At 43.4% G+C, this 25838-nt stretch overlaps 1 protein-coding gene across 4 annotated transcripts in view; it reads right to left on the bottom strand.

Moving 5' to 3' along the window:
• Positions 1 to 307: 307 nt before the first annotated feature.
• Positions 308 to 25838, bottom strand: part of RPRD1B (regulation of nuclear pre-mRNA domain containing 1B) — a 74735-nt gene continuing 49204 nt past the window's right edge. The window contains exons 7-8 of one of the 4 annotated variants that reach the window (XR_011472152.1): positions 25724 to 25837; positions 17745 to 17822 (exon numbers count right to left, since the gene is read on the bottom strand). Coding sequence is in view for 2 of the 4 variants with exons in the window: in XM_070420302.1 (XP_070276403.1) it covers positions 17673 to 17822 (150 nt within the window). In the remaining 2 variants the exon portion in view is untranslated. Of the gene's footprint in view, positions 428 to 15282; positions 17823 to 20243; positions 20442 to 25723; position 25838 lie in introns of those variants that run through there. The other 3 variants (XR_011472153.1, XM_070420304.1, XM_070420302.1) reach the window with 3 other exon arrangements.

Here is a 25838-nt window from a genome sequence, read left to right as displayed (position 1 = left end):
GGCTCAGTCTCCTGTTGAAAACTTGACCTCATGTCATAGCACTTTGCTAGGCACACTGTTCTCTATCTGACTGGTCCCTGTCTGTGTCCCCTCACCAACACTGTAAGTGCCACAAGGGCAGGTACTGTATATGGTTTTGCCAGCTGCATCCCTAGTGCCTATCACCAGTGGGTGCTTAAGAAACACCCATTGAACATTAAAAAAAAGTCCTCACCCAAGGATATGTTTTTTAAAAATTGATTTTAGAGAGAGAGGATGGGAGAGAAATATCGATGTGAGAGTTACATTGATCAGTTGCCTCTCATACACGCCCCAAGCAGGGATCAAACTCACCACCTCCTTATGTGTCCTGATCAGGAATCGAACCCGCAACCTTTTGGTGTATGGGTCAACGCTCCAACCAGCTGAGCCACCCGCCAGGGCACATCTGTTGAATTTTTTTAAAAATTAAAATTCTTGTGATAAAATCACAACTTTAAAAACATGATTTCATTACAATCACAGATCTCCAGGGCTCAAAGGAGGCTCAGAAACCTTTCCTTGTTTTTGGAAGAGGAAACTGAGGCCCAGGGACAGGGAAGGATTTCCCAGGCTGTAGGGTGAGTGAGAACAGAGAGGAGAAGCCAGTCCTCAGATGACCCCTCACCTGCCATAAGCCCCATTTGCCTATCACCACCTGAACTTCCCACTGGCACTTGGCAGATGCCAGCGATCACCTCCATTAGCCTTAAGGCCTTGGCACAGAGACCCTGGAAACCTTCGGCAAAACCTCCTTTCTGGTAAATTCTTTTCTTAGTTTTGTAACTCCTTAAAAATGCATGACTGGTCCTGAAAAACAGTCTTTTCACCCCAAATCAAGAACCAGCCCAGCTTTTGAAAAGTCAACATTTTGGGTTCCTCCCACATGGAGCCCTAACCATTTGAGCGGGCCAGGACATGAGGTAATCTGGCCAATTGCAGAAGAAACTGAGGCCAGAGAAGGCCAGAGACTTTCCCAAGGTCACACACAAAATCAGTGGCAGGGCAGGGACTAGAACCGGGGCCTCCTCTTCTCATGCCAGCGCTCCTGTCTCTACAGCCGGCGGCAAGTAGGGGACCGGATTAACTTGAAGGCACCTGCAAACTCTGATCCGAGACTAGCAGACCCTCCTCGGAAACCGGTCCTTCCTCAGACTATGGTCAGCTTTGCAGAGTCTTAGATCCTCTGCAGAAAGTAACTAGACTTGCAAAAGTGGCAACCTGGCGATTCAAAGCAAACAAGCAAATGCACTGATACTGCGAACAAACTGGTATTGCAAAAACAAAGTGGTATTGAAAAAATGCCCACCTGGTATTCAAATGACGTGCCAGTATTGAAAAAAATGAGAGATTTTTACATACAAATCCAGGTTTCCGCCTTCTCAAAGACAAATCAGACAATCTGGCAACGCTTGCTCTGCCTCCTGTCATGCGGACACTTGGCTGAACTGCATAGCGGTTGTCACACACTCACCTGCCCACGGCTGCCCAAACTCCCTCCTTTCCGTTGCCTTCCCAGGCCACGAGGCATTAGAGTTTGTGACATCTATTCTACTGGATTTGAGGCTCCCTGGAGAAGTGGTCCCATAGGTTCTGTTTGATGTCTCCAGGGACAGGGAACTCAATGCCAGTCTGCTCCAAGGCTGGTCAAGGAGATGGTGGTGGGGAGGGAGAGCTGGATTTGAATCACGGTGTATCTGAATCCATGAATAACAGGTCATGCCAGAATGTAATTCCAGAGCCTAATAAACGTTAATTGCCTCATAACCAGGTCTCTCCATGCTTGTTTTGGCTGAGGCAGGTACTAAAGCCACTCTTGGGAATGACTTCACAGACTTCTAGTCCGTTGAAATGAAGTCCAGATGCCATTGCATTCTGGGCAAACCAGGGGCTAGGTCTGGATAGCCCTTTTGAAGTTGCAAGGCCAGCTGCCGCTGATATCAAAAAAGGGGTTGCAGGTCCACCTTTGGATTCTTGAGCAATGACAGCTCTCAAATTGCCTTTGTGACCTTGCCAGGAGCTGTCACCACCACCCATGTTTCATAATCTATGGGAGGAGTGGGGCGGGGGGGCCTTCTAGCAATGTGAGGCCGCTGAGCACTTCATCAAGAGGCAGAATCAGGGCAGATACTCTTAATCGAGTTCTTGGCAAGCATCACACTGGAACTTTAAAATAGCGATGGCTTTGTTCCCACCACACTTATCAGTAACCATATCTCCATGCCAACAGAATCATCAGAGGCCAGGACTATTAGCTCTGGGAGGAACCCATGTGTTTTATCTTGTCCAACTCTCTACCTTCGTCGAGAAGCTCCCTATAGCACCCTAGACAAGAAGGGTGGGCCAGCCCTGCAGAGCAACAAGTCTTCCTGATGAGTCAGAAGCCCTCCCTACTAACACTTCCATCTCCTGCCCTCAGAGCAAAAGCCATGCTCACCTTCACCTACAGCCCATGAGCACCACCAGACTTGCCCTCCCCTTGTCTGCAGACAATCCACTCCAGGACATCTATTCCTTCCTGGGAGGGGCTTGAATTTAAATTTGAGCCTGGCCACCCTCCTGCAATTAGCCAGTGTCCCTCTTCAGCACCTGCACAACAGTGGTAACTTAAGAGGACATAGTTCTTGCTCCAGGACCTACAGGGAAGTAAGGCTGAGCCCAGCTGAGCCACATCCTAGGCTCACATGCCCAGTGTTTCACAGATTGTCTCATATCAGCAAACAGATTTTATTTATTTAACAAATACTTAGTTGGCTTAGCTTACTTTAGCGATATGATTCATTAAATCCCCATGACCTTCTAAGAGAGAGTCCATTATTCTCATCCCCAGTGTACAGATGCTGAAACCAAGACAAGGGAGGTGAAGCCACTCGGCCAAAGTGCCAGTTAAGTGAGGACATGTGGACTCGGACACAGATCATTGGAGTCTGGAGCTGGTGCTCGATACCTGTCCTTGTCATGGTCGGTGTTGGACATGGGGATGAAGGCCTCCAAGGAGACCAGGGAACACCCAGTCTTCCTGATAAGTCAGCCCCACCCTGACCTCTGCCGTGATGGAGTTGGGACTTCACTTGAGTTCCAAATTCAGGGCTCTTTGCTCTGGCCTTGAGCATGCTGAGTGGACTAATCTGATTTAACTGAAGTGGAATTCCCCAGGGTAGCAGTATCACCAGATCCTATTCAGAGGAGTGGCTGGCTTGGATTCCACATGCATATCTGACAGGACACAATTACCCAGCGGGTTCCTGGGCCAGGGAGAGAACTACCCAACCTAGGCATCTGATATTTATTTTTTTTTTATTTTTTATAAATCTTTACTGTTGAAAGTATTACATGCATCCCCCTTTTTGCCCTATTGACACCCCCCCCAGCCCGCCCCCATCCCCTCCTCTCCCCGCCCCAGGCCTTCACCACCCTATTGTCTGTGGCCATGGGTTATGCATACAAGGTCTTTGGTTGATTACCTCCCACCCAGCCACCCTCCCCGCCTTCCCTCTGAGATTCCACACTCTGTTCCATGCTTCCATGTCTCTTGGAACCTGGGACCTGAAACATTTCCTATTGGGGATCAAGCCACTCCATTCATCAGTTTATTGATTAGATCCCACATATGAGTGAGATCTTGTGATACTTGTCTTTCTCTAACTGACTTATTTCACTTAGCATGATACTCTCCAGGTCCCTCCATGCTGTCTCAGAGGGTAAGATATTCTTCTTTTTCACTGCTGCATAGTATTCCATGGTGTAAATGTACCACAGCATGTTTATCCACTCATCTTCTGATGGGCACCTGGGCTGTTTCCAGATCCTAGCTATTGTAAATTGTGCCGCTATGCACATAGGGGTGCACACATTCTTTCTGTAGGTATCTGACATTTTAAAAGTGCACATGTCAGAAGACCCATTCCCCAGCACTACTCATGGGGGACCCAAGTCCTTCTGATTGAGGCCCCCAAAATAAAATAAACAAAAGTTTATTTTAGGAACATGTTAGGAAATACATGGACACCTCATTAATTCATAGCCCAGTAATCTAGAAGTCATCATTAATCCAAATGTGGGCAAACTCTTTCTTATAAAGGGCCAGGTAGTAAATATGTTGGGAAAGGCAGCCATACACGCCTGGTGACCCTTGAAGAATTGCATAAGAGTGTACCTGGGACCTGAAACATTTCCTTACAAGTGAGGAGCTCTCACTGCCTGTGCTGGTATATCACCTTATTTAGAAGTATTTTTCGCCCACTAGCAGGCTGGATGGGTACTGCTTTGCTCTGCATAAGCATGTGCATCAGATGGCACCAGGCCAACCCTACTGCTGCATCTGTTCCCAGCAGAAAGAGGGAAAGAGAGAGAAATATCAATTTGTGAGAGAAACATCAATCAGTTGCCTCCCACACACGCCCTGACCGAGGATTGAACCTATAAACTGGGTATATTTCCTGACTGGGATTGAACCCGCCACTTTTTGGTGTAAAGGACAATGCTCCAACCAACTGAGCCACACCAGCCAGGGCCCTTTAACATTTCTTTTTAAAAATATATATATTTTATTGATTTTTTACAGAGAGGAAGGGAGAGGGATAGAGAGTTAGAAACATCAATCAGCTGCCTCCTGCACACTCCCTACTGGGGATGTGCCCACAACCAAGGTACATGCACTTGACCGGAATCGAACCTGGGACCCTTGAGTCCACAGGCTGACGCTCTATCCACTGAGCCAAACCGGTTAGGGCCCTTTAACATTTCTTATTGTTCAAGTCTAATGGTGACGAATTCTTTCAGCTTTTGTTGCTTTGAAAAAGTTTATTTTGCTTTCATTTTTGAAAGAAATTTTTGTTTTTGTTTTTTGTTTGCTAAATACAAAACCCTATATTGACAGGGTTTAAAGATATCATGCCATTCTTTTTTGGCTTGCATAATTTCTGACGAGAAGTCTGCTGCCATTCTGATCTTTGTTCTTCTGTATATGTTTCTTTTTAGTCTTTATCACTGGTTCAGCAATTTGACTATGATGTGTCTTAGCATGTGTAGGTTTTTTTAAATGTATTCTTCCTGGGGTTTACTGAGTTTCTTGGATCTATGACTTTATAGTTTTCATCATATTTTGGAAATTAACATTATTTCTTCAAATACATATTTTTAAAATTACATTTTTATTGATTTCAGAGAGGAAGGGAGAAGGGGAGATAGATAGAAACATCACTGGAGAGAATCATTGAGTAACTGCCTCCTGCACGCCCCCTACTGGGGATCAAGCCTGCAACCCACGTATGTGCCCTGACTAATAATGGAACCATGATGCTCAACCACTGAGCCAATAAGCCGGGCTCTTCAAATATGTTTTCTATCTCTTTCCCTCTTTCCTCTCATAGCATATATTTTTGACACTCAGTATTATCCCCTCAGGTTGCTATTTACTCCTTTAATTTCACTGATCTTTTCTTCTGCAGCATCCAATATGCTGTTAATCCCACTGTTTATTTTAATTTCAGATATTGTATTTTCATTTCTAAAAATTTAATTTGGATTTAAAAATATATATATATATATCTCCTATGTCTTTCCTTATTATGTTTGTTTTCCTTTATATCCTTTATTATTTCTTATATGAATAATAGCTGTTTAATGTCTTTGTTGATTAATTTTATAGTGTATCATTTAGGACCTATTGATTTATTTTTTCTCCTGGCTCTAGTCATTCTTTTATTTGCATGCCTGCCGATTATTTGTTGAATGTTGAACATAGTAAATTTTACATTGTTGAATCCTGGGTTTTGCTGTGTTTCTTTGAACAGTTTTGGACTTTATTCCACCAAAAAATTATTTTCAGATCAGATTGAGGCTAATTATTTTTTACTGGCAGATTGAGAGCAGCCTTTCCTGTAGTGGTAATGTAGCCCCACTACAAAGACATGACCTTTTTTTGAGGATTCTATGCTGGGGCTGACCAGCCGCCCCTGAACGACAGATGAACAGATTACTCCCACACAGTTTCACTGTGAAAGAGAGGGCTAAGGGGCTGCCTGGCTGATAGCAAACAGGCAGCCTTGATTGCCTGTCTCGTTAGGCTTTTATTCAAACTTTTATCTTTAGATACAATCAGTAGAGTGAGTTATCTTTGGAGGACACATGTGTTTACATTGTCCTCTAGGCAAGGGCATCCAGGGATTAAGCATAAGGATTCCAGTAAACACCCGGGGGAGGGGGTCTGCATATGCACAGGCTTGTTTGGAAAGGTCAAGGAATAATTAGGGGTGCCGCCTTCGACACTCCCCTAAATCCCCTCTAAGTCTGGTTTCTGATAAACAGGGCAGGCAGTCTTCCACACACTTCCCTTTTCTCAGAATGTCCTCCTTACAATTTTCCAAGTCTCATGTGCTCCCCAAAAATTCTACTTCATGCCTCTCCACTCTAGCTAACAGAAACTCTATTCCCAGAGGTAGTGAGCTCTGGGAATTATTTGGCTTACTGCTCTCGTTTGTTCTTTCCCTGGTCTGATGGAGTTTCATCCCACACATGTCCTAATCAGAACTCACTTAAGGATCAAGATTTTCAGAGCTCTTGTCTCTGTGCAGCTACCTCTTCTTTGTTACTTCTCCCTGCAAATTCTAACCACATCAGCCTTCCTGAACTCTGATCTCTGTCTCCTCAATTCAGTGACACAGTGGGCCTCAGGCTCCCATCTCTGTGCTGCAGGTTGGAGGCACCTTCAGTGAGGAAGATGGGTAATCCCCTCTTCTGTCAGGGCTCACAGTTCTCTGCTTCCTGATGTCCAGTGTCTGAAAACATTTGTTTTATAGATCTTATCTGCATTTTTAGTTGTTTATGGAGGACGGAAATTCCCATAGCACTCAATCCTTCATGGGTTGAACTTTATACTAGTTCTTTTCGTTATTGGTTTATGTTTTAAAATATCATTTAACTAATAGATAGTGATTCATTAAAGATTGTTAGAGACCTTTAAGAAAATTGTGTTTGGAGTTAGTTCATTAATATTTCTGTTTTACAACTCTACCAGAAATCCAGGCTCTGTCAAGATTGTTATAAAATGTTGAGCTAGGAAATGATCTTCAAGGCTAACCCTATTAATCAAAAATTAATTTATTATAGGCATACCTTGGTTTATTGCATTTCACTTTATTGTACTTCACAGATATTGCAATTTTTACAAGCTGAAGGTATGTGGCAATCCTGGGTTGAGCAAGTCTAGTGGCACCATTTTTCCAACAGGCTCAGATGATGCTTAGCAGTTTTTAGCAATTGAGTATTTTTTAATCAGGTATGTACATTGCTTTTTTTTTTTTTTTAGACATAATGCTATTGCACACTTTAATAGACTACAGTATAGTGTAAATATAACTTTTATATGCACCAGAAACCAAAAACTTTGTGACTCAAATATTGCCATATTCATTTTATTGTGGTAGTCTGGAACCAAATCCACAATATCTCCCTAGCACACCTGTACTTAAGTTAATTTCTTAATTTCACTTTTAAAAGTGTTCAAAATTTTTACAGAAGTGGCAAGACCATTTCAAGGGAAATAATAATATCTTCAACAAATTGTGCTGAGACAACTAAATATCCACATGCAAGAATAAAGTCGAACTCTAATCTCATACCATATACAAAGGTTAACTCAAAATGGATCAAACACCTAAATGTAAGAGCTAAAAGTATAAAATCCTAAAAGAAAATACAGGAGTAAATCTTCATGACCTTGGATTTGTCAGTGTTTACTTAGATGGGAGGCCAAAAGCATAAGCAACAAAAGAAAATTTAATTAATTAAAAATTAATTTTGAATTCATCAAAGGATACTATCACAGAGTGAAAAGACACCCACAGGGTGAGTGAAAATATTTGCGAATCATGTATGTGATAAGGGCCTGTTATCCAGGGCACATATAGAACCCTTACAACTCAACCCACTTAAAAAATGGGCAAAGAATTTGAATAGACATCTCTTCAAAGAAGATATACAAACGGTCAACAAGCACATAAGATGCCCAATGTCCTTAGTCACGAGGGATATGCAAATCAAAACCACAAGGAGGGATCACATCATCTCCACTAAGATGGTTATTGTTATGGATTGAATCGAGTTCCCTCACCAAAAGATATGTTGAACCAGTATCTGTAACTGTGACCTTATGTGGAAATTAGGCCTTTGCAGATTTAACCAAGTTAAGATGAGGTTATTAAGGTGGATCTTAATCCAATATGACTGGTGTACTTACAAAAAGGAGGGAAATGTGGATAAAAACACAGAAGGAAGATGACCATGTGAAGACGGAGGCAGAAGTTAGTTACGTTGCCACAGGCCAGGGAATGCCTGGGCTCCAAAGAAGTTGGAAGAGGCACAAAGGACCCTCCCCTAGGCTTTGGAGGGAGCAGGGTTCTGCAAATGCCTTGATTTTAGATTTCTAGCCTCCAGAACTGAGGTAAGAAATTTGTTGTTTTAAGCCACCCAGTTTGTGGTACTTTATTACAGAGCCCTAGAGCACTGATACAGGTATAATTTTTTAAATGGAAATAACAAATGTTGGCAAATGGGGTGGTTAACTTTATGTGTCAACTTGGTAGGGCCATGGTGCCCAGATATTTGGTCAAACATTCTGGATGTTTCTGTGAAGATGTTTTTTGGGTGACATTACTGTGGGTGTTTCTCATCTAGTCAGTCAAAGATCTTAATACAAAGACTGACATTCCCTTGAGCAACAAGGAATTGCTGCCAGCAGACTGCCTTTGGACTTGAACTGCAACTCTTCCCTAGGCCTCTAGCTGCTGGCCCTCCCCTGCAGGCTTTGGACTTACCAAGCTTCTGTAGTTGTGTAAGCCAATTCCTTAAAATAAATCTGTCTCTTTATATGCACACCCTGTTGGTTCTAATTCTCTGAAGCACTCTAATACAGCAAGGACATGGAGAAATTGGAACCTTCATACATTGCTGGTAGAAACAAAAATGGTGCAGCCACTGTGGAAAATCATTTGGTGATTCCTTAATGAGTTAAACAGAGTTACCATTATGATGTACTAGGCATATCTCTACAAGAACTGAAAACAGGTGTACAAGAATGTTCATAGCAGCACTACTGACAATACCCAAAAGGTAGAAACAATCCAAATATCCATCAACTGATGGATAAATAAATGTGGCATATCCATATAATGAAATATCCCATATAATAAAGAGGTAATATGCAAATTGACTATCACTCCAACACACAAGGTGGCTGGCAGGGGAGGGCAGATGTGGGCAGTCAGGTCAGCAGGGGAGGGCAGTTGGGGGCGACCAGGCCAGCAGGGGAGGGAAGTTAGGGGTGACCAGGCCAGCAGGGGAGGGCAGTTAGGGGTGACCAGGCCAGCAGGGGAGGGCAGTTAGGGGTGACTAGGCCAGCAGAAGAGGGGAGTTGGGGGGGGACCAGGCCTGCAGGAGAGGGCAGTTAGGGGTGACCAGGCCAGCAGGGGAGGGCAGTTAGGGGCAATCGGGCTGGCATGGGAGCAGTTAGGTGTCGATCAGGCTGGCAGGTGAGTGGTTAGGGAGTGATCAGGCTGGCAGGCAGAAGCGGTTAGGGGCAATCAGGCAGGCAGGCAGGTGAGCAGGTGGGAGCCAGTAGACCTGGATTGTAAGAGGGATGTCCCACTGCCCATTTAGGCCAATCCCACTGGGATCGGGCCTGAGCAGGCAGTTGGACATCCTTCAAGGGGTCCCAGCTTGGAGAGGGTGCAGGCTGGATTGAGGGACACCCCCTTCCCCCTGCACAAATTTCGTGCACCGGGCCTCTAGTTCAACCATAAAAGGAATACAATTCTGACAAATACTACAAAATGAACCTTGAAAACACTATGCTGAATGAAAGAAGCCAGATTCAAAAGGTCACATATTATAGATTTCATTTATATTAAATATTCAGCACAGGCAACTTCATAAAGACAAAAAGCAGATTAGTGGGTGCCTGGGGTGAGGGGGTAAAGGGGTACAACTAGAGTGACTGCTTAATGGGTGTGAGATTTCCTTTTGAGAGAATGGAAATGTTCTGGAACTAGATTGTGGTGATGGTTGCATATCACAAATGCACTAAATGCCACTGAATTGCACACTTTTAAATGGCTAAAATGGTAAATTTATGTTATGTGTATTTTACCACACACAAAAAAACACGTGTTCCAAGTACACACAAAAGACTAATTCATGAGTTCACTAATTAACAAACAAAAAAGGAACTTCCCGTTAACAAAAATAGAACAGTGAAGTGAGAATTAAAGGTCCTAAAATGAGTCATGTGTGTAACCATTGCAATAAGTAAGCAGGATTATAGAACTCAACTCACAAAGCAATTTTATTTTTGTCCCCAACTGTCCCTTGAAATCCACTTTGTGGGACTAGTGCATTTGCTAACTCTAGAAGAAAACTCGGGTCTCCACAACTTCTCTAGTCAATCTTATTTAATAACTAGAAGCCCAGTGCACGACGTTCCTGCACTCGGGGAGGACTCTCGCAGTCCGCAGTCCGGGAGCCCTGGGGGCATGGGGAGTGGGTCTAAGCCAGCAGTTGGACATCTTTAGCGCTGCCACGGAGGCAGGAGAGGCTCCTGCCACCACCGCCACCAGCCGTGAGCCTGGCTTCTGGCTGAGCAGGGCTCCCCTTGTGGGAGCGCACCAACCACCAGGGGGCAGCTCCTGCATTGAGCGCCTTCCCCCTGGTGGTCAGTGCACATCATAGCAACCAGTCATTCCGCTGTTGGGCCAAAACTGGCTCTCCAACATCCCCCGAGGGGTCCTGGATTGTGAGAGGGCGCAGGCCAGGCCGAGGGACCCCACCGGTGCATGATCAGGGCCTGGGAGGGATGCAGGAGGTTGGCCAGCTGGAGGGACCGTGGGAAGGCTCTAGGGCACTGGTTCTCAACCTTCCTAACGCTGTGACCTTTTAATACAGTTCCTCATGTTGTGGTGACCCCCAATTTCATGGTTACAAATTGAACATAATTAAAGCATAGTGATTAATCACAAAAACAATATGTAATTATATGTGTTTTCTTTTTTTTTTTTTTAATATATTTTATTGATTTTTTACAGAGAGGAAGGGAGAGGGATAGAAAGTTAGAAACATCAATGAGAGAGAAACATCGATCAGCTGCCTCCTGCACATCTACTGGGGATGTGCCCGCAACCCAGGTACATGCCCTCAACCGGAATCGAACCTGGGACCCTTCAGTCCGCAGGCCGACGCTCTATCCACTGAGCCAAACCGGTTTCGGCATATGTGTGTTTTCTGATGGTCTTAGGCGACCCCTGTGAAAGGGTCATTCAACCCCCAAAGGAGTTGTGACCCACAGGTTGAGAACTGCTGCTCTAGGGTGTGTCCGACCTATCTTGCTCAGTCCCGACTGGCCAGACCCCAGCAGCAAGCTAACCTATGGGTCGAAGCATCTGCCCCCTGGTGGTCAGTGCACATCATAGCGACTGGTGGATGGGTCAACTGCCCCCTTGTAGTCAGTGCACATCATAGCAGCATATGAGGCTTTTATAATATAGGACTAGTGGCCCAGTGCACAAATTCAGGGGGGCAGGGGGGAGTGTCCCTCAGCCCAGCCTGCACTCTCTCCAATTTAGGACATCCCTCTCACAATCTGGGACCACTGGCTCCTAACTGCTCACCTGCCTGCTGGCTTGATCGCCCCTAACCACTCTGCCTGCCAGCCTGCTCACCCACAAATGCCTCCCCCCGGCCCCCGCCCTGGCTGGCCTTCTTGCCCCCAACTGCCCCGTCTGCCGACCTGATCGCCCCAAACATCCCCCCGCTTCGCCAGCCTGCTCACTCCCAACTGCCCCCCAGCCAGCCTGCTTGCCCCCAGCTGCCCCCCACCCTTGCTGGCCTGCTCGCCCCGCCGGCCTGATCGCCCCCAACTATCCCCCACTGCAAGCCTGATTGCCTCTAACTGCCCCCCCCTCCCCCCCGCCCCGCCGGCCTGATCGCCCCTAACCGCCACTGCCTCAGCCCCGCTACCATGGCTTTGTCCGGAAGGTCTCCCAGTCTAATTAGCATATTACCCTTTTATTAGCATAGATAATAGTAATAGTAACACCACTAATAAAGTCCCACAGTCACCCTAAAGGTGCAAAACAGTTTCAATTCAGAAATTTAAATGTCCAATCCCATGTTATAATCAAAAGAATTTATCATTTGAAGTTAAGGCTTTTCTGGGGGCTGCTGCAGGCAGGAAGCCAGCATTGTTTAAGGTTTAGGGCAGTGGGAATGAGGAAAGGAAGGAGAAGCAAGAGAAAATCCTTGAGGTGTTGTGGTGACTGGGCACTGGCTGGGCAAGAGTTTCATTACTTTCTCGTGTAGGCTTCTCCAGCATCTTGAGTGGCTCATTCTCTCCCAGGCATCTCTCAGGGGTGGTACTTACCCCCGGCTCTTTATTTCCTGCTTCTTTCTCAGCACTGCAAGTCAGAAGTCCACCTCCTTGAGGAGCCAGACCCGTCTCTTGGTCACTCTGAGATGACCCATGATGGTTCTCCTGCATGCAGCTCACAACTGGTCCATGGGAGGCAAGCATACATCCCCTGCCCTGACAAACTCTAGGAATAGAGGCTGCAGCCAACTCAGCCACCTTTCCATGGCTCCATCATCAAAGCACCTAGCCAGCCACTGGCATTTCATTCTTTAGATTTCCCCGGCAGGGGGTCTAGTTCACCTGATCACCACCCTACAAGGGACACATAGTAACCTCCATGGAGGCCCCTTCCCTAGCCTTGAGGTAAGAGGCAGGGGCATCTACTGCTCTCCCTTAAGAGACTCAAAACACACAAATGGATCACTTTAAAGAAATCCCCCACCCAAAACCCTCTTCTTTCAACTCTAACTCCTCTTTTATACCCTTAATGTGGACGAAAAGTTTAGGGTGGTTACAGGTTTTTTACCATCTCCATTATAAAAATAGCATATGGTATAGGTATTGTGGTATCTTCCAAAAAACATAGATTTTAACTTTATTACCAAGCCCGGCCAGCATGGCTCAAAAGTTGAGCGTCGACCTATGAGCCAGGAGGTCTCAGTTCAATTCCTGATCAGGGCACATGTCTGGGTTGTGGGCTCGATCCCCAGTGGAGATGGCGTACTGGAGGCAGCCGATCAACAATTCCCTGTCATCACTGATGTTTCTCTCTCTCCCCCTCTCTGAAATAAAAATATATTTTAAAAAATACCTACATTCATTGTTGAATGTCTAACAGCTACCACTGAGTCCCTAATTTGTCCCTGGCCATGGCACTAGGCCCTTTTTACAAACATCTCATTTAAAGTTTATAGGTATATTGTTTATTAACTATTTTATCATTTTCATAACTGAGGATTGATAACTGGCATTTAAAAATCTGTGGAGTGCATGTTAATAAGATTTTCAGTAGGAAAAATTATTCTGAAAGCCCAGTCATAGAACTTCAGATCTGGAAAGCACTCCCGAGGTTGTTCTGTCAACCTCATTCATTTCCTTAAGAAGCTGCAGAGGTCCCAAAAGGTTTGAGTTGAGGGACTTGCCCACGGTCATCACAGTGACATGAGAGTGGGTTATCACTTGCCACAGCTGCCTCTTATTCATAAAAACATATTAAATTCTGATCTATACTGCTAATTTTAATATTTTTCAAACCAGTGGTAGAAATGAATTTTTAATGCAAACTATTTCAGAGTCTAAAAAATTGAACAAACTGGGCTTCCAACACCTCATAGAGCTGTATGAATCCCAATTTACTATACGGGAGAATGGATTCTTAATTGAATCTGTGCCTTAGAGTGGGAGAGTAATTTTTAAATAGAAAACCCTGTGAAGGTGGTGATGCAAATGAGTTGAGTCCAAGAGAAAGTAAGATAGCAAACCAGGCTGGAAAATAGCTTTTTCTTAAAGATCTGAGGGAAACCAAATGCAGATTGATTGTACTCAGACAAACTATCTTTACGCCATCCTCCTAGTCTTGGCAGACTTTTGTGTTCGGATCCTTTTAGCTGATGATCTCCAGGGTTTCATAAATCCTCTTTCCATACATTAGCACTATGGTGACAGTATTCTTTTAACAAATATGGGAACCTAGCACATGCCATTCAGCATTGCATTCTTCTCATGCAACCCAACAATCATAAGCTTTTAGGGTTGGCAGGGAGCCTAGAAATAACTGAGTCTAATACCACATTCAAAGATAAGAAAACTGAGGCCCAGAGGAAGAAACACCTGTCCCGGGAAGGTCACACAGTTAATGGGTCTAATCACAAAAGTTAAGCATTTTGACAGATACATGAACTCTTGGGTAGTCCCACCTTCAGCTCTGCGGACTTCAGAGTCACATTTTGTAGCGTGAAGTGCTAATTAAACCAGAGGCATTATGGACTTACTATTTATTGGAAGGAGTGAAGACATTACCTAGGTCCTAGGCCATGAAACCTGGGACACAGAAGGAGCTCTTGTCTCCTGAGATCCACATATTACATTGAACCTTTGTATTTTAAGACAGAAGGTGGGTAATGCAGTCTCAACTCTCCTTGAGTTGCATTTAGTCTTGAAGGACCAGCTATTGCAGTTTTCTGTATCATGAGATAAATGAGTAACCCTACTCCTTCAGGCAAATGCTGCCCTCACCCAGTGGAAAGGTTAAAACCATCTTTCCAAACACCAATCACTTCAAAAGGAACGATTTCAAAATATTTTTCTATTATTTTGAGTTTTAACAATAATACTTAGTCAACACGCTTCATTGAATTTAAAAGTGAAAAGGAGAAAGGAAACCCACAAAAATGTTTTTAAAGGCATACCACTCAGGTTTGAATTATCTCGACTTTTTCCTCTCGTTGTTCAGAATGGCTTTCACTGTATTGCCAAAATCAAATATATCTCTCAGGAGGCCTAGTGGTGCAAACAAAAGCGCTGAAATCAAAGAACTTGCAAGTTTTAATCTGTCAGAAACTATGGTACTGGGGAGAAAGTCACTTAACTTCTCTCCATCAGTTCCCACTTCTGTGCAATGAGGATAAAACTGTGGAGGTACCTCTCCTGGGTACTGTGTGGGTTGGCTAATTAAAGCTAATTAAGCCCCTGGAAAATACTATGTAAGTGCTGGGTATTTATGTGTCACTAAGACCCACAAAAACTCCACAGGGACAAGATTCTGTGCAGACAGCACAATCTCTATTAGTGATTACTAATTACCCACTGCTTACAAAGAGAGCACTGTGTTCTGCAAAAGGGTAGGGAAAGGAAACAGCACACAATGTCATTCAACAACACCATCTTTATTCAAAAATATATATCTATGAGACATTTCAGAATATACTGCTGCCACCAAAGACAGCCTATACTTCTAAATAAAGTCCTAAATTAATATACAAATTTAAGCTTTAAAAATATTCTTTAAGAAAAAAGGGGGGGAAAGAACGAAGACTTTCTGAGGAATATGACCTAAAGGAAAGGTCCTTTAAGGTCTATGGATGCCCTAAGTAAAGAAGAAAAAACACAAAACACAAACCACCCACCCCACCCTGCCAGATCCTTAAATTAAACAAATGAAGTAAAGCACACCTGGGGAGGATATGGGAGAATTAGATTTTAAAAAAACAAAAGCATTTCATTAAAACAACAACAAAAAATACCAAAACTAACTTCCTCACAGGAAGTCCACTAGTAGTAACAGGTGTTAAGAGGCCATCATATTCATTTACATAATTGCTAGTTTCATTTCTTGCTCTTGCTGCAATAATTATGCACCAATGGCTGGTTAGATGCAATCAGATAAAACATCACAGTGGGCAAGATTCATTCTGTTATAACGTTTCATCTAGCTGATCAGAGCAAATATCTACCATACCCTTTTTTTGGGTTGATTTGTGGCTAGTAAAATTTTCCTTCCTTGATGAAAACATACAGAATGTCCAAGGATCTGTTCAGAAACATGCTCTTAGGTAGAACTAAAGCAGCACACCACATGGGGAGAGGCATATGTGCAGAAAGAGCAAAGACTCGAATTCATCTTGCAATTTTAGTAAAGTCACCCACTGCCCTTTGGCCTCTGGGAGAAAATTTTATATATAGACTCATTATTTAATCATGACAGGACAACAGGCAGTGTTCAACACAGTCCACATTCTAATCTGAAAATAGCTTAAATGCTACTAGGTTCTACACAGAGTTAAACTGAATACCTGCTATGACTTTTCACTGTTTCCACTTTTGGCAGGCAGGAGGGCTCCTTTAAAGAAAAACCTGCTATACTTTTAAAAACATAGGTTATATTTTAACATGTAAAATTACATGTAATTGGCTTTTTGGTAATCCTCAGAATAATGGAGAATCTGAAACCCCCTCCACTGGATCCCATTTTATAGCTTTAGGATTTCAACCTCTGGGCTATAATTCCTATTACACTATTGGGGCAAATTGTTTTCTGCCCTTTCCAATGTCTAAAATAAGCCTGCCAAAACAGAATGATTTATAGTTAACAGGCCTAACCTTTACTAAAAAGCAAGTAATGTCAGATGGCATGATAATAGAATTAAAACCCAAAATTAATATCCCAAACTTTCCCCCTTCCCCTGCCCAAGATGAGCTATTCAGTAACATCTGACACAAAGTACTCCTGGGCACAGGGACACGTGCAATGATGTGGCTGACGGACAGATGAGCATGCACGGTGTCATATTTGCAAGGGAGTTAAGCAAGTGCAGTCACCATCCTGAGGACATATGTCCACACAGTGAATTGTTAGTGTGTGCCCTACTCCCCAAAAGAAAGGGTCAAAGCAGCACCCACACAGAACCCAGGCTCTCAGCATGCCTTTAGCTTTTTGGCCCACCATTGCCATTGCTAACAAGCACCTTCATAGCCAACTGGGGTCAGAAGGCTGTTTTTAGGAAGGTGTTCTATGACACTGGGTAGACCCTTGAAAAGGGCAGCCTGTTTGTAGGAACCTGAAGCAAAGTACTTATTTTAAACTCATCCTTGTAATTTCTGTTACTCTGTCTCTGAACTATGATTTTATGTCCCAGATCAGCTCCTAATCTTCTTGCTAGATTCTCTAGTCTGCTTACAAAACAAATGCACCCAACCATTGACTATACATCGCCAGAAGTAATAGTAGGGGAGAATCAGAGATTCAGCAAACTCCTTATGGCAAAGCTGCTCAACAGTTGTGCCTCCCTTTGGGGTTGATGGAGTCAGGAAAGCCAATGACTCCAGGTTGAATTCCTCAGTGGAAGCCTGTACTGAACTTGAATGAGCCCAGCTCAGACGGAAGCTGCTTTCATGACACAATGCTATCATCAAGGACAAGATTCTTCTGAAAGCTTCCAGAAGTACACATGATTTTCATAACTTCTTCAGTATAAAGTGAGAGCTAAGAATGGAAAACCAACATGGGGCATAAAAACACAAAGTGGGAGAGTTTGTATTTTTTCCAAATATCAATCTAAACTGGATTCCACTCACCACTGTTCTGAATTGTGCTCAACAGGAGAGCTGGAGAGGAGAACCAGTTTGTGGTTCTTTCTGGAGGCTGGGGGCCAGGCGGAAGGAGGGATAGAACCAGGGGCTACAAGGTTATTTCCAACCATGACTTGCCCTCTTTTTTCTGCTGGTAGAGATGGGAATCTGGGGCATGGCACCTGCCCTAGTCAGTAGAAAAGAGGTCACCAGCAGAGGGCAGGGGGGCCAAGCCCCCTGTGACGTTGGGCAGCAATGAGAGGTCTGGCAAACTCTGAATATGGGACTTCAGTTCCTTGCGGACCTGGGTTACCCGAGCAAGCTTCTGTTTATATTCCTAAGGAAACAAAGAGAAGACAACGCAGTAAGTCTTTGCGTGCTGGTGGCCAAGTTTAAGGACCCAATACAGATACTCTGACCCTCTTTTCCTATGTTCTCCCCACCAGATCGCCCCTGCCCTATTCAGCTAAAGGACAATGCTAGGTTTTCAAACTCTGTAAAACTTTATGTAAAAAAGGAAAGCAGAATTCAATACTGGCAACAACATAAAATGGTCTCACTTAACACTTGAGATTTGGAAGTAAAAAGAAGTGACATTTTTGTATTTACAGTGTCCTTTATTTGGTTCTTAGCTATTTTAAAATGCCTTATAAAATACAGATGCTTAGGATTTACAATTATTTTGAAGGCTATACCTAGACATGGCTAGAAAAATCACTATAAAACTATACTTTGTGTGTTAAACTTGGACATTAAACCAGATTTATCATTTTTGCAGACAATGACTACACGAGCTCAAAATACCCAATGCCACTACCTGTGCTTATTCCATTCCCAAGTAACCGAACAAGTCCCTGACGAGGTTTCTAGTCTAAACAGGCCAGACTTATCCTCCAAAAGCCTAGCTTTCATCAAGTCACCCCTCTGAGAAAGTGAAGCACAGCACCACACTGTTTCCACGCCTCTCAGAGCTCAAGGTCTTCTAAAATGAGCTCCTGCCAACTGTATTTCTTACAACTTCCCAACCCCCTAGGCCAGTGGTCGGCAAACTGCGGCCCCTTGAGTGTGGCTCTTCTACAAAATGCCACGTGCGGGCGAGCACGTACAGTGCGATTGAAACTTCGTGGCCACACTCAAGGGGCCAAAGAGCCACATGTGGCTTGCGAGCTGCAGTTTGCCGACCACTGCCCTAGGCACACGCCACTGCCTGTATGGCCATTTGTTCAGGACTCTACTCAAGCCCAGAGGGGAACACAATCTAGACATGGATCTTTCTTCTCCTGGTCCCAGCAAAGCCCAGCCTCCACTCCTCTGCCTACCTGCTGAGTTCTACCTCTCTAGGGAAATCTTTCCTTCTCGTCCAGGAGACTGGTCTGCACCTCTGCCTGCTCTGGAACCCTCCTTGCACAGAGCATGCATCTGGGCCCCTTAACAGCCTGCTCTTAGGCACTCTCTCCATTCATGTTCCTCTAAACCAGAGGGCAGGGGGGCCAAGCCCCCTGTGACGTTGGGCAGCAATGAGAGGTCTGGCTTCCATGTTCCTCTAAACCAGCAGTCGCCAATTGGTGGCCCGCGGACCACTGGTGGTCCATGAGGTCTGAAAAGTTGGCGACCACTGCTCTAAATGATGACTCCCTTGATGATGGGAACTGAGTATACCACTTTCCCTCCTCAGCTCCCAGTTAAAGGTTCTCTTGGTAAATCTGTATGGAATAACCCACCAGGTCGTGTGAGGTCTGTGGTTTACAGCCCCCTTAGGGCTTGTCTTTTTTCCTCTAGTTGTGCCAGCCTCCTTAGTGTTTCTGCAAGGACAAGGATGTTTCTGAGACTGGGTCTTTGCTGACTAATGCCTCTCCTGCAGGAACATAAGAGAAAGCACTGGGCTAAGACTCAGAGACCTGGGTTTAGTTTTGGCTCTGACTCTAACTTCCTATGTGACTGGGGACAAATTTCCTCTCTTCCTTCATCCTCACCTTTCTTATCTGAAAATGAAAGAACTGGGCCACCCATAGATCTTTCTTCAAGTTCTAGATCCCTTCATGCCAACACCTCATGAACACTTGGAGAGGCAGAGGGTTTGAGGGCATAAGCATGCCTGGGAAGAGTAAGACAGGAAGTAAGTTGAAAGAAGAACACTTAGTTCAAGTTGTAAAAATGAAGTCCAAGCAAGGAGTGGAAGAGGGGAATCAGGGATGCAGGCAGGGAGGGTCTGCCCCCACATTCCCATAGGCAGTCAGCCTTCCCCTGAAATAACGGCTGCTCACACAGGCCATCAAATGGAGAGACTGGGAAAGAACGTAAGCGCTCTTGGCACATTTTTTTTTCCTTGTAGAATTAATACAACTATAACCACGACACATAAATACTTAATAATGAGCCCGTCATCAAACTTGTAAGCTTCAGGAGGCAAGAACCAGATCCATCTGCTTTCTCCCAGCATCCACCATGCCCAGCAGGACTCTGAACAGTAGGTGTCCGACACCATTGCCCAAAGAAATAATAGTATATAAAACATAATATTATGAGCAAGTACACAATATTAATCAGCTTTAAGTCTTGAAACTAAAGACTAATTTCAAATGTGAGGATCTAAAATGTCAAGTTCCCTGTCCTTCCCTCTACAAACATTTTTCTTCATTGGTTTTACATACTTCAAAGAAAATCAATAGAAGATCCACTCTATTACTGGACATGGATTCATTTAATTAACTTCTCCTGAATTCTAGGTAGAAAAAGGGTAAAATACTTACTCCCTGCTCAAATCCTCTGACCAAAGCTGACAAATAAAAGCCGCTTCGATTTGAAGCCATGAACTCCTGGCAGCTATAGAGCACTTCATTTGAAGGAATTCCTCAAGAACAGTTGAATGTCACTGAGTCTCTAGTGAGCTAAGCTGGGACTAGAATCCAAGACTCCTCACTCTTGGGTGATCCTCAGACTGACTTAGCAAATCCATCTGAGGTTAAAAGGAAAGACAGTTGATCTGATCAGGTATCACCTTAAGTTCAAATAACTCTCTCCCAGGTAATCTTTAAAACAAACAAAAATATCATTTGCTCCTTTTTGGGGTGGGGTGTCATCATAATTAGATGCTACTATATCCTAGATATCATAAAAAAAACCTTCATCTTAATAAAAAGAAACATGTTCCACATTAAAGTCCTCTCGTTAGGCCACTCTGAAAGCTGATGAATCCTGCCCATACCTCCTCATGCTAGCAGTTATTCTTCCCCTAGTGATTTCTACCTTAGAGCAGATGCATGAGCCTAGGAATAGGGCATTACTAGAAAAGAATGGGATTGAAAAATACAGAGCTGCAAGAAACAAGGTATATACCAGCAATAAACAAGTGAAATTTGAAATTAAAACACAGTATTTATTAGCACCCAAAACAATGAAAAACTTAGTTATAAATCTAATAAAATATGTACAAGATTGTCTGAGAAAAATACAAAACTCTCATGAACAAACAAAGAACTAAATAATTGAAGAGAAATTCTATGTTTATGGCTAGAAATGTGGTAGACAGACAGACATGAGCAGAGCAACGACGAAGGGCCAGTACAGAAGGTCATTAGATGGAAAGTCCCTGATGCCTAGCTAGGGACAACTGTATGGTGGAACCTTGCCCCCCAGGGTGACCTTTCCTCCCCTAGCATATCTCTGGTCATGTGATTTGAGACCCCTGACCTTTCCTCCCTAGAGATAACATCTAAGCCTCAGTTGTAGTTCAGCTGCAGGCCCAAAGGAGCAGCAAAACCAAACAAGCGACACTATGGCTGACCTCAGACCAGCTGCACTGACTAATGACCTTCTGCCCTGGCACTGACCAAGCAATCAGTGGAGACCCAGACCCTGAAAGAACATACCTGGAAAGCTGCTGATTATTATAATGAGATCTTCACCTGGGACCTCCCCTAAAATCTTCACCCTTAAAACCATTAGGACTCTCCCTTACCCACCCTCGGCACGTTAGCATTACTTCCCTCACTCCAAGCTCCAACGGCCCTTCTCTTACCTCTATAACTTGTTTCCTAAGCCCATTTCTCCTAGGAATTACTTTTTCTACCTCTGTGATTTTATAAATACATGTTCTCTATTAGTTTGACAAATAAAAGCTGCAGGGTCTTGACTCTGAATTCTTTCCTAGCCAGAACTCAAGTCCCGAGGTTGCTGAACCCAGGTCCAGTGGTGAACCTGGTGCCATTCCTGCTGCCTACAACAGGAAGACTCAATACTGTTATGATGTGAGTTCTTCCCAACTTTATAGATCCAATCAAATCAATGCAATCCCAATCAAAATCACAGCAAGTTCTTTTGTGGAGATAGACAAACTGATTCTAAAGTTAATATGGAAAGGGGAAAGTTTCAGAATAGCCAAAACAATATTGAAAAGAACAAAGTCAGACCTACCTGACTCCAAGACTTACTATAAAGCTACAGTAATCAAGACAATGTGGTACTGGCAAAAAAACAAATAGATTAATGCAACAGAATGGAGAGCCCAGAAACAGGCCCATATAGTCAACTGATCTTTGACAAAGAAACAGAAACAATACAGTGAAAAAAAGACAGTATTTTCAAGAAATGGTGCTGGAACAATGCAAAAAAAAAACAAAACAAATCTAGACATGAGTTTTATATCCTTTATAAATATTCATTCAAAATGGATCACAGATTAAAATGTAAAAGCAAAAAACTATAAAACTCCTAGAAGATAACACAGGAGAAAATCTAGATGATCTTTAATTTGGTGATGACTTTTAGATACAACACCACAGGCAAGACCCATGAAAGAACTAATAAACTGGACTTCATTAAAATGAAAAAAAATTCCTGCTCTATGAAAGACACTGTCAAGAGAATGAAAATGTTTGCAAAAGACATTAGGGGAATGCAAATTAAAACAACAATGAGATATTACCACATACCTATTAGAATTGCCAAAATCCAGAATACTAATAACAGCAAATGCTGATAAGGATGTGGAGCGACAGGAACTCCGTTATGTTGCTGGTGAGAATGCAAAATAGTACAGCTACTGTGGAAGACCAGTCTGGCAGTCTCTCACAAAACTAAACATACACTTACCATAGGATCCAGCATTACACTCATTGGTATTTAGGCAAAGGACCTGAAAACTTATGTCCACACAAAAAAAAAAACTGCACGAGTATTTATAGCAGCATTACTCATAACTGTTAGAAGCAAACAAGATGTTTCCCAGTAGGTGAATGAATAAACAAATTTTGGTATATCCAAACAACAGAATATTATTCAACACTAAAAAGAAATGAGCTATCAAGCCATGAAGAGACATGGAAGAACCTTAAAAACACGACTAAGTAAAAGAAGCCAACCTGAAAAGGTTAAGAGTCCAACTACATGACATTCTGAAAAAGGCAAAACTATGGCAAGAGGAGCTGGAATGGGTAGGGAAGAATAGACAGAGCACAGAGAATTTTTAGGGTAGTGAATATACTGTAATGATGGATAGGTCCAAATGTGTAGAATGTACACCAATGTAAACTATGGACTTTGGGTCATTATAATGTGTCAATATAGATTAAGGGTGACAGATGTGCCACTCTGGTGGGGGATGCTGACAGTGGGGGAGACTATAAATGTGTGGGGGTAGGGAGTATGGAAATCTATGTACATTCCTCTTAATGTTGTTGTGAAGCTAATACTGCTCTAAAAAAATAGCCTTAAAAAAAAACAAACACCCTTGGGCCAAAAGTTTTAAATACAACAGCAAGGGTGTGTAGGTATATACTTGAATATCCAAATACAGGTAAAGTTTGCCTTTAAAACTATTAAAACATGTTACCTGTTTAACTGGGACAGTTGAATGACCCAACTTAATGCCTTGAGGAGAGATGAGCAGGTTAGAATTCACAGCCAGCTCTGACTAGGTCAAAGTGAAGCTATAGTAAGTTTATAGTCCCTAAATTCAGTGGTAACTGTGATCTCTCCCACCTCTCCCATTTTTTAAAATAGATTGTCTTTTTCCAAATAAAGTCATCTATAAATGTTGCCATAGACCAACAAAAAAATTAAGAGTGAATCCAGTCTGGCTGGTGTTGCTCAGTGGTTGAGCATCAACCCATGAACCAAGAGGTTACGGTTCGATTCCCGGACAGGGCACATGCCTGGGTTGCAGGCTTTATCCCCCAGTAGGGGGTGTGCAGGAGGCAGCCCATCGAGATTCTCTCTCATCACAGATGTTTTTTATCTCTCTTCCTTTCTCTGAAGTCAATAAAAACATATATTGTTTTTTTAAAAAGAGTGAATCACCTCCCAATTCTTCCCCTTGGTCAGGTCAGGGCACTCTCTTAATAGCTGCCTTTCCAGTTATTCTCTCTGGTTCTGGACAGGTTAAGGAGACAGACCTCAGGAAAATCAGAGCATCTTTTTTCTCAACCTACCAGCCTACCTTCTGGACAAAAGTGTGATCCACAAGCTCTGCTGCCACAAGGTTCCAAACTGTGCCCTCAGCAACTCCTGCTCTCATAAGAATCCAGGCTGCTTCTCATGATAATAAAACCAACTTCAGTGATGAGACCCATTCGAATTTTTCTGACTCCCTTAAGTGTGCTGCATCCCACAATCTCTTTAGCACACAAGCACCACTCAGGGTAGAGAAATGATGTGGCAAGGTGGTTACATGCACCTTGTGTAAATTACCTTACGTTTGTGTGTGATAGAGCACTAAGCCTTTAATCTAACACTCATGCTACCTGTCTGGTACAGGAATTCAAGAGATCAAGACCTGCACTATTTGTATCAGCAGGATGACACTGCTGCAGCACTCCTGCTCATCACTCTTCTCTCCCTACCCGCTGATTCATCTCAACCACAGCTCACATCTCTTTTTTGTATTCCTGACTTCAGACACTTGCCTTTCCTACATTACCAATCTTAAGCAAGAGAAGACAAGGTAAACACAAGCAGTCCTGTTGCTTTTTCTTTCCTGTTCATGCATAATTTATACTTGGTTGGTGGTAGAGGTGAGCGGTTGAGCTGAATCCTCCATCTGGCTACATGGACCTACGGCAACAAATTCTACCTCACCCCAGAGAGGCCGAGAGGAACTGTGAAACAGGTAAGAGTTCTATCAGACTTCTGTTGCTACCCTTGTTTCGGGATCTTTGAAGAGGAGGTGGCGGGGAAAGTGGGCATCTGTGATAAACTGCCTGGGTTTATCTGACTGCCAAGAAATGTTTAAAATGAAGAGGGTAACGGTCCAATGTGTAGTTTTGAGATAATGCCTAGGATTTATGCTCTTGGCAAAACTCTGGAATCTCGGCTCACAGACTCTCCAAAGTTGCAGGAAAATGTGTCTCCAACATCCCCCTGTTTCCAGTGGGTCCAGCTGACACTGCGTGAACACAGCCCATTATGGAGCACCAAGACAATTGGCTGAAAGGAGCAACGCTCACACATTCTTTGCCTTTTTTGGTTAGAGCAGTAAGCCAGACCTGACATGCTGCAGATCAGCTCTGGGATAAGAGGGTTAAAAATGACAAGGGCTGACATTGCAATGACCTTTCTGCAGGAATTTCATTTCCCAAACAAAATTATAAGCATTTCCTCTAGCAACTCATGTAAGAAATGCTGAGCAAAATGTAAACATTGTCAAGCCTATATTTTTCTTGCTAGGAAGTATTTACGTAAGAAAAATTGTGTTAGAAACAACACCACCACAGGCAGGGGCTTGACTTGATGAAACAAGATTCCCAGTATAAGACTCATGTTTTCTTTTATCTTGCCCTGTTGTGCTATAGGACACAGGCATATAAAAATTACCTACTGCATGACTACTCCCAATTAAGAGTCATAAAGGGTCATTATGCATGAAGCAGTTTATACAGGACCTGTTTTAAAGGTGACCTGCCACACTGAGTTTAAGTCAAAGGACTGCTTCATCACATGAAGGTTGGGAGAGCCAAGCAGAAAGGGGAAGCTGGCCTTCACCCTACTATTATTTAAAATGCCCACTCAGCCCCCCTCATCCTGCAGGAGCAGGGGAGGGGGGGACTAAGACTCACAAGGACCTACACTTAGAAATCACAGCTTCTGCTTAAACCACAGCTTAATTTTTTCTTTCTTCCTTTCTCTTTCATTTGTTTTTTGTTTTAAAGGAAAATACAACATATAAATGTTTGGACTGAAATTAAAATGCCACTTCTAATTTCTCTTCAAGGATCTATGTGGGAATAAAAAACCATCACTGACCTGCACCTTTCTCCCAGCCAGCTCCATGCTTCCATGTGACTTAGTGGCAGCTGGGACATTTCAAAATGATACATTCTGGGTGTCACAGCAAGACTGGAGCTGCTGAGTAAGTTGC

Source organism: Myotis yumanensis, unplaced genomic scaffold (assembly GCF_028538775.1).
Source record: "Myotis yumanensis isolate MYYU_CA2020_CCGP unplaced genomic scaffold, mMyoYum1.0.hap1 SCAF_7, whole genome shotgun sequence".
Lineage (NCBI taxonomy): Eukaryota > Metazoa > Chordata > Mammalia > Chiroptera > Vespertilionidae > Myotis > Myotis yumanensis.
Note: the sequence above shows the minus strand (reverse complement) of the source record. Positions and strands in the feature narration are given on the sequence as shown.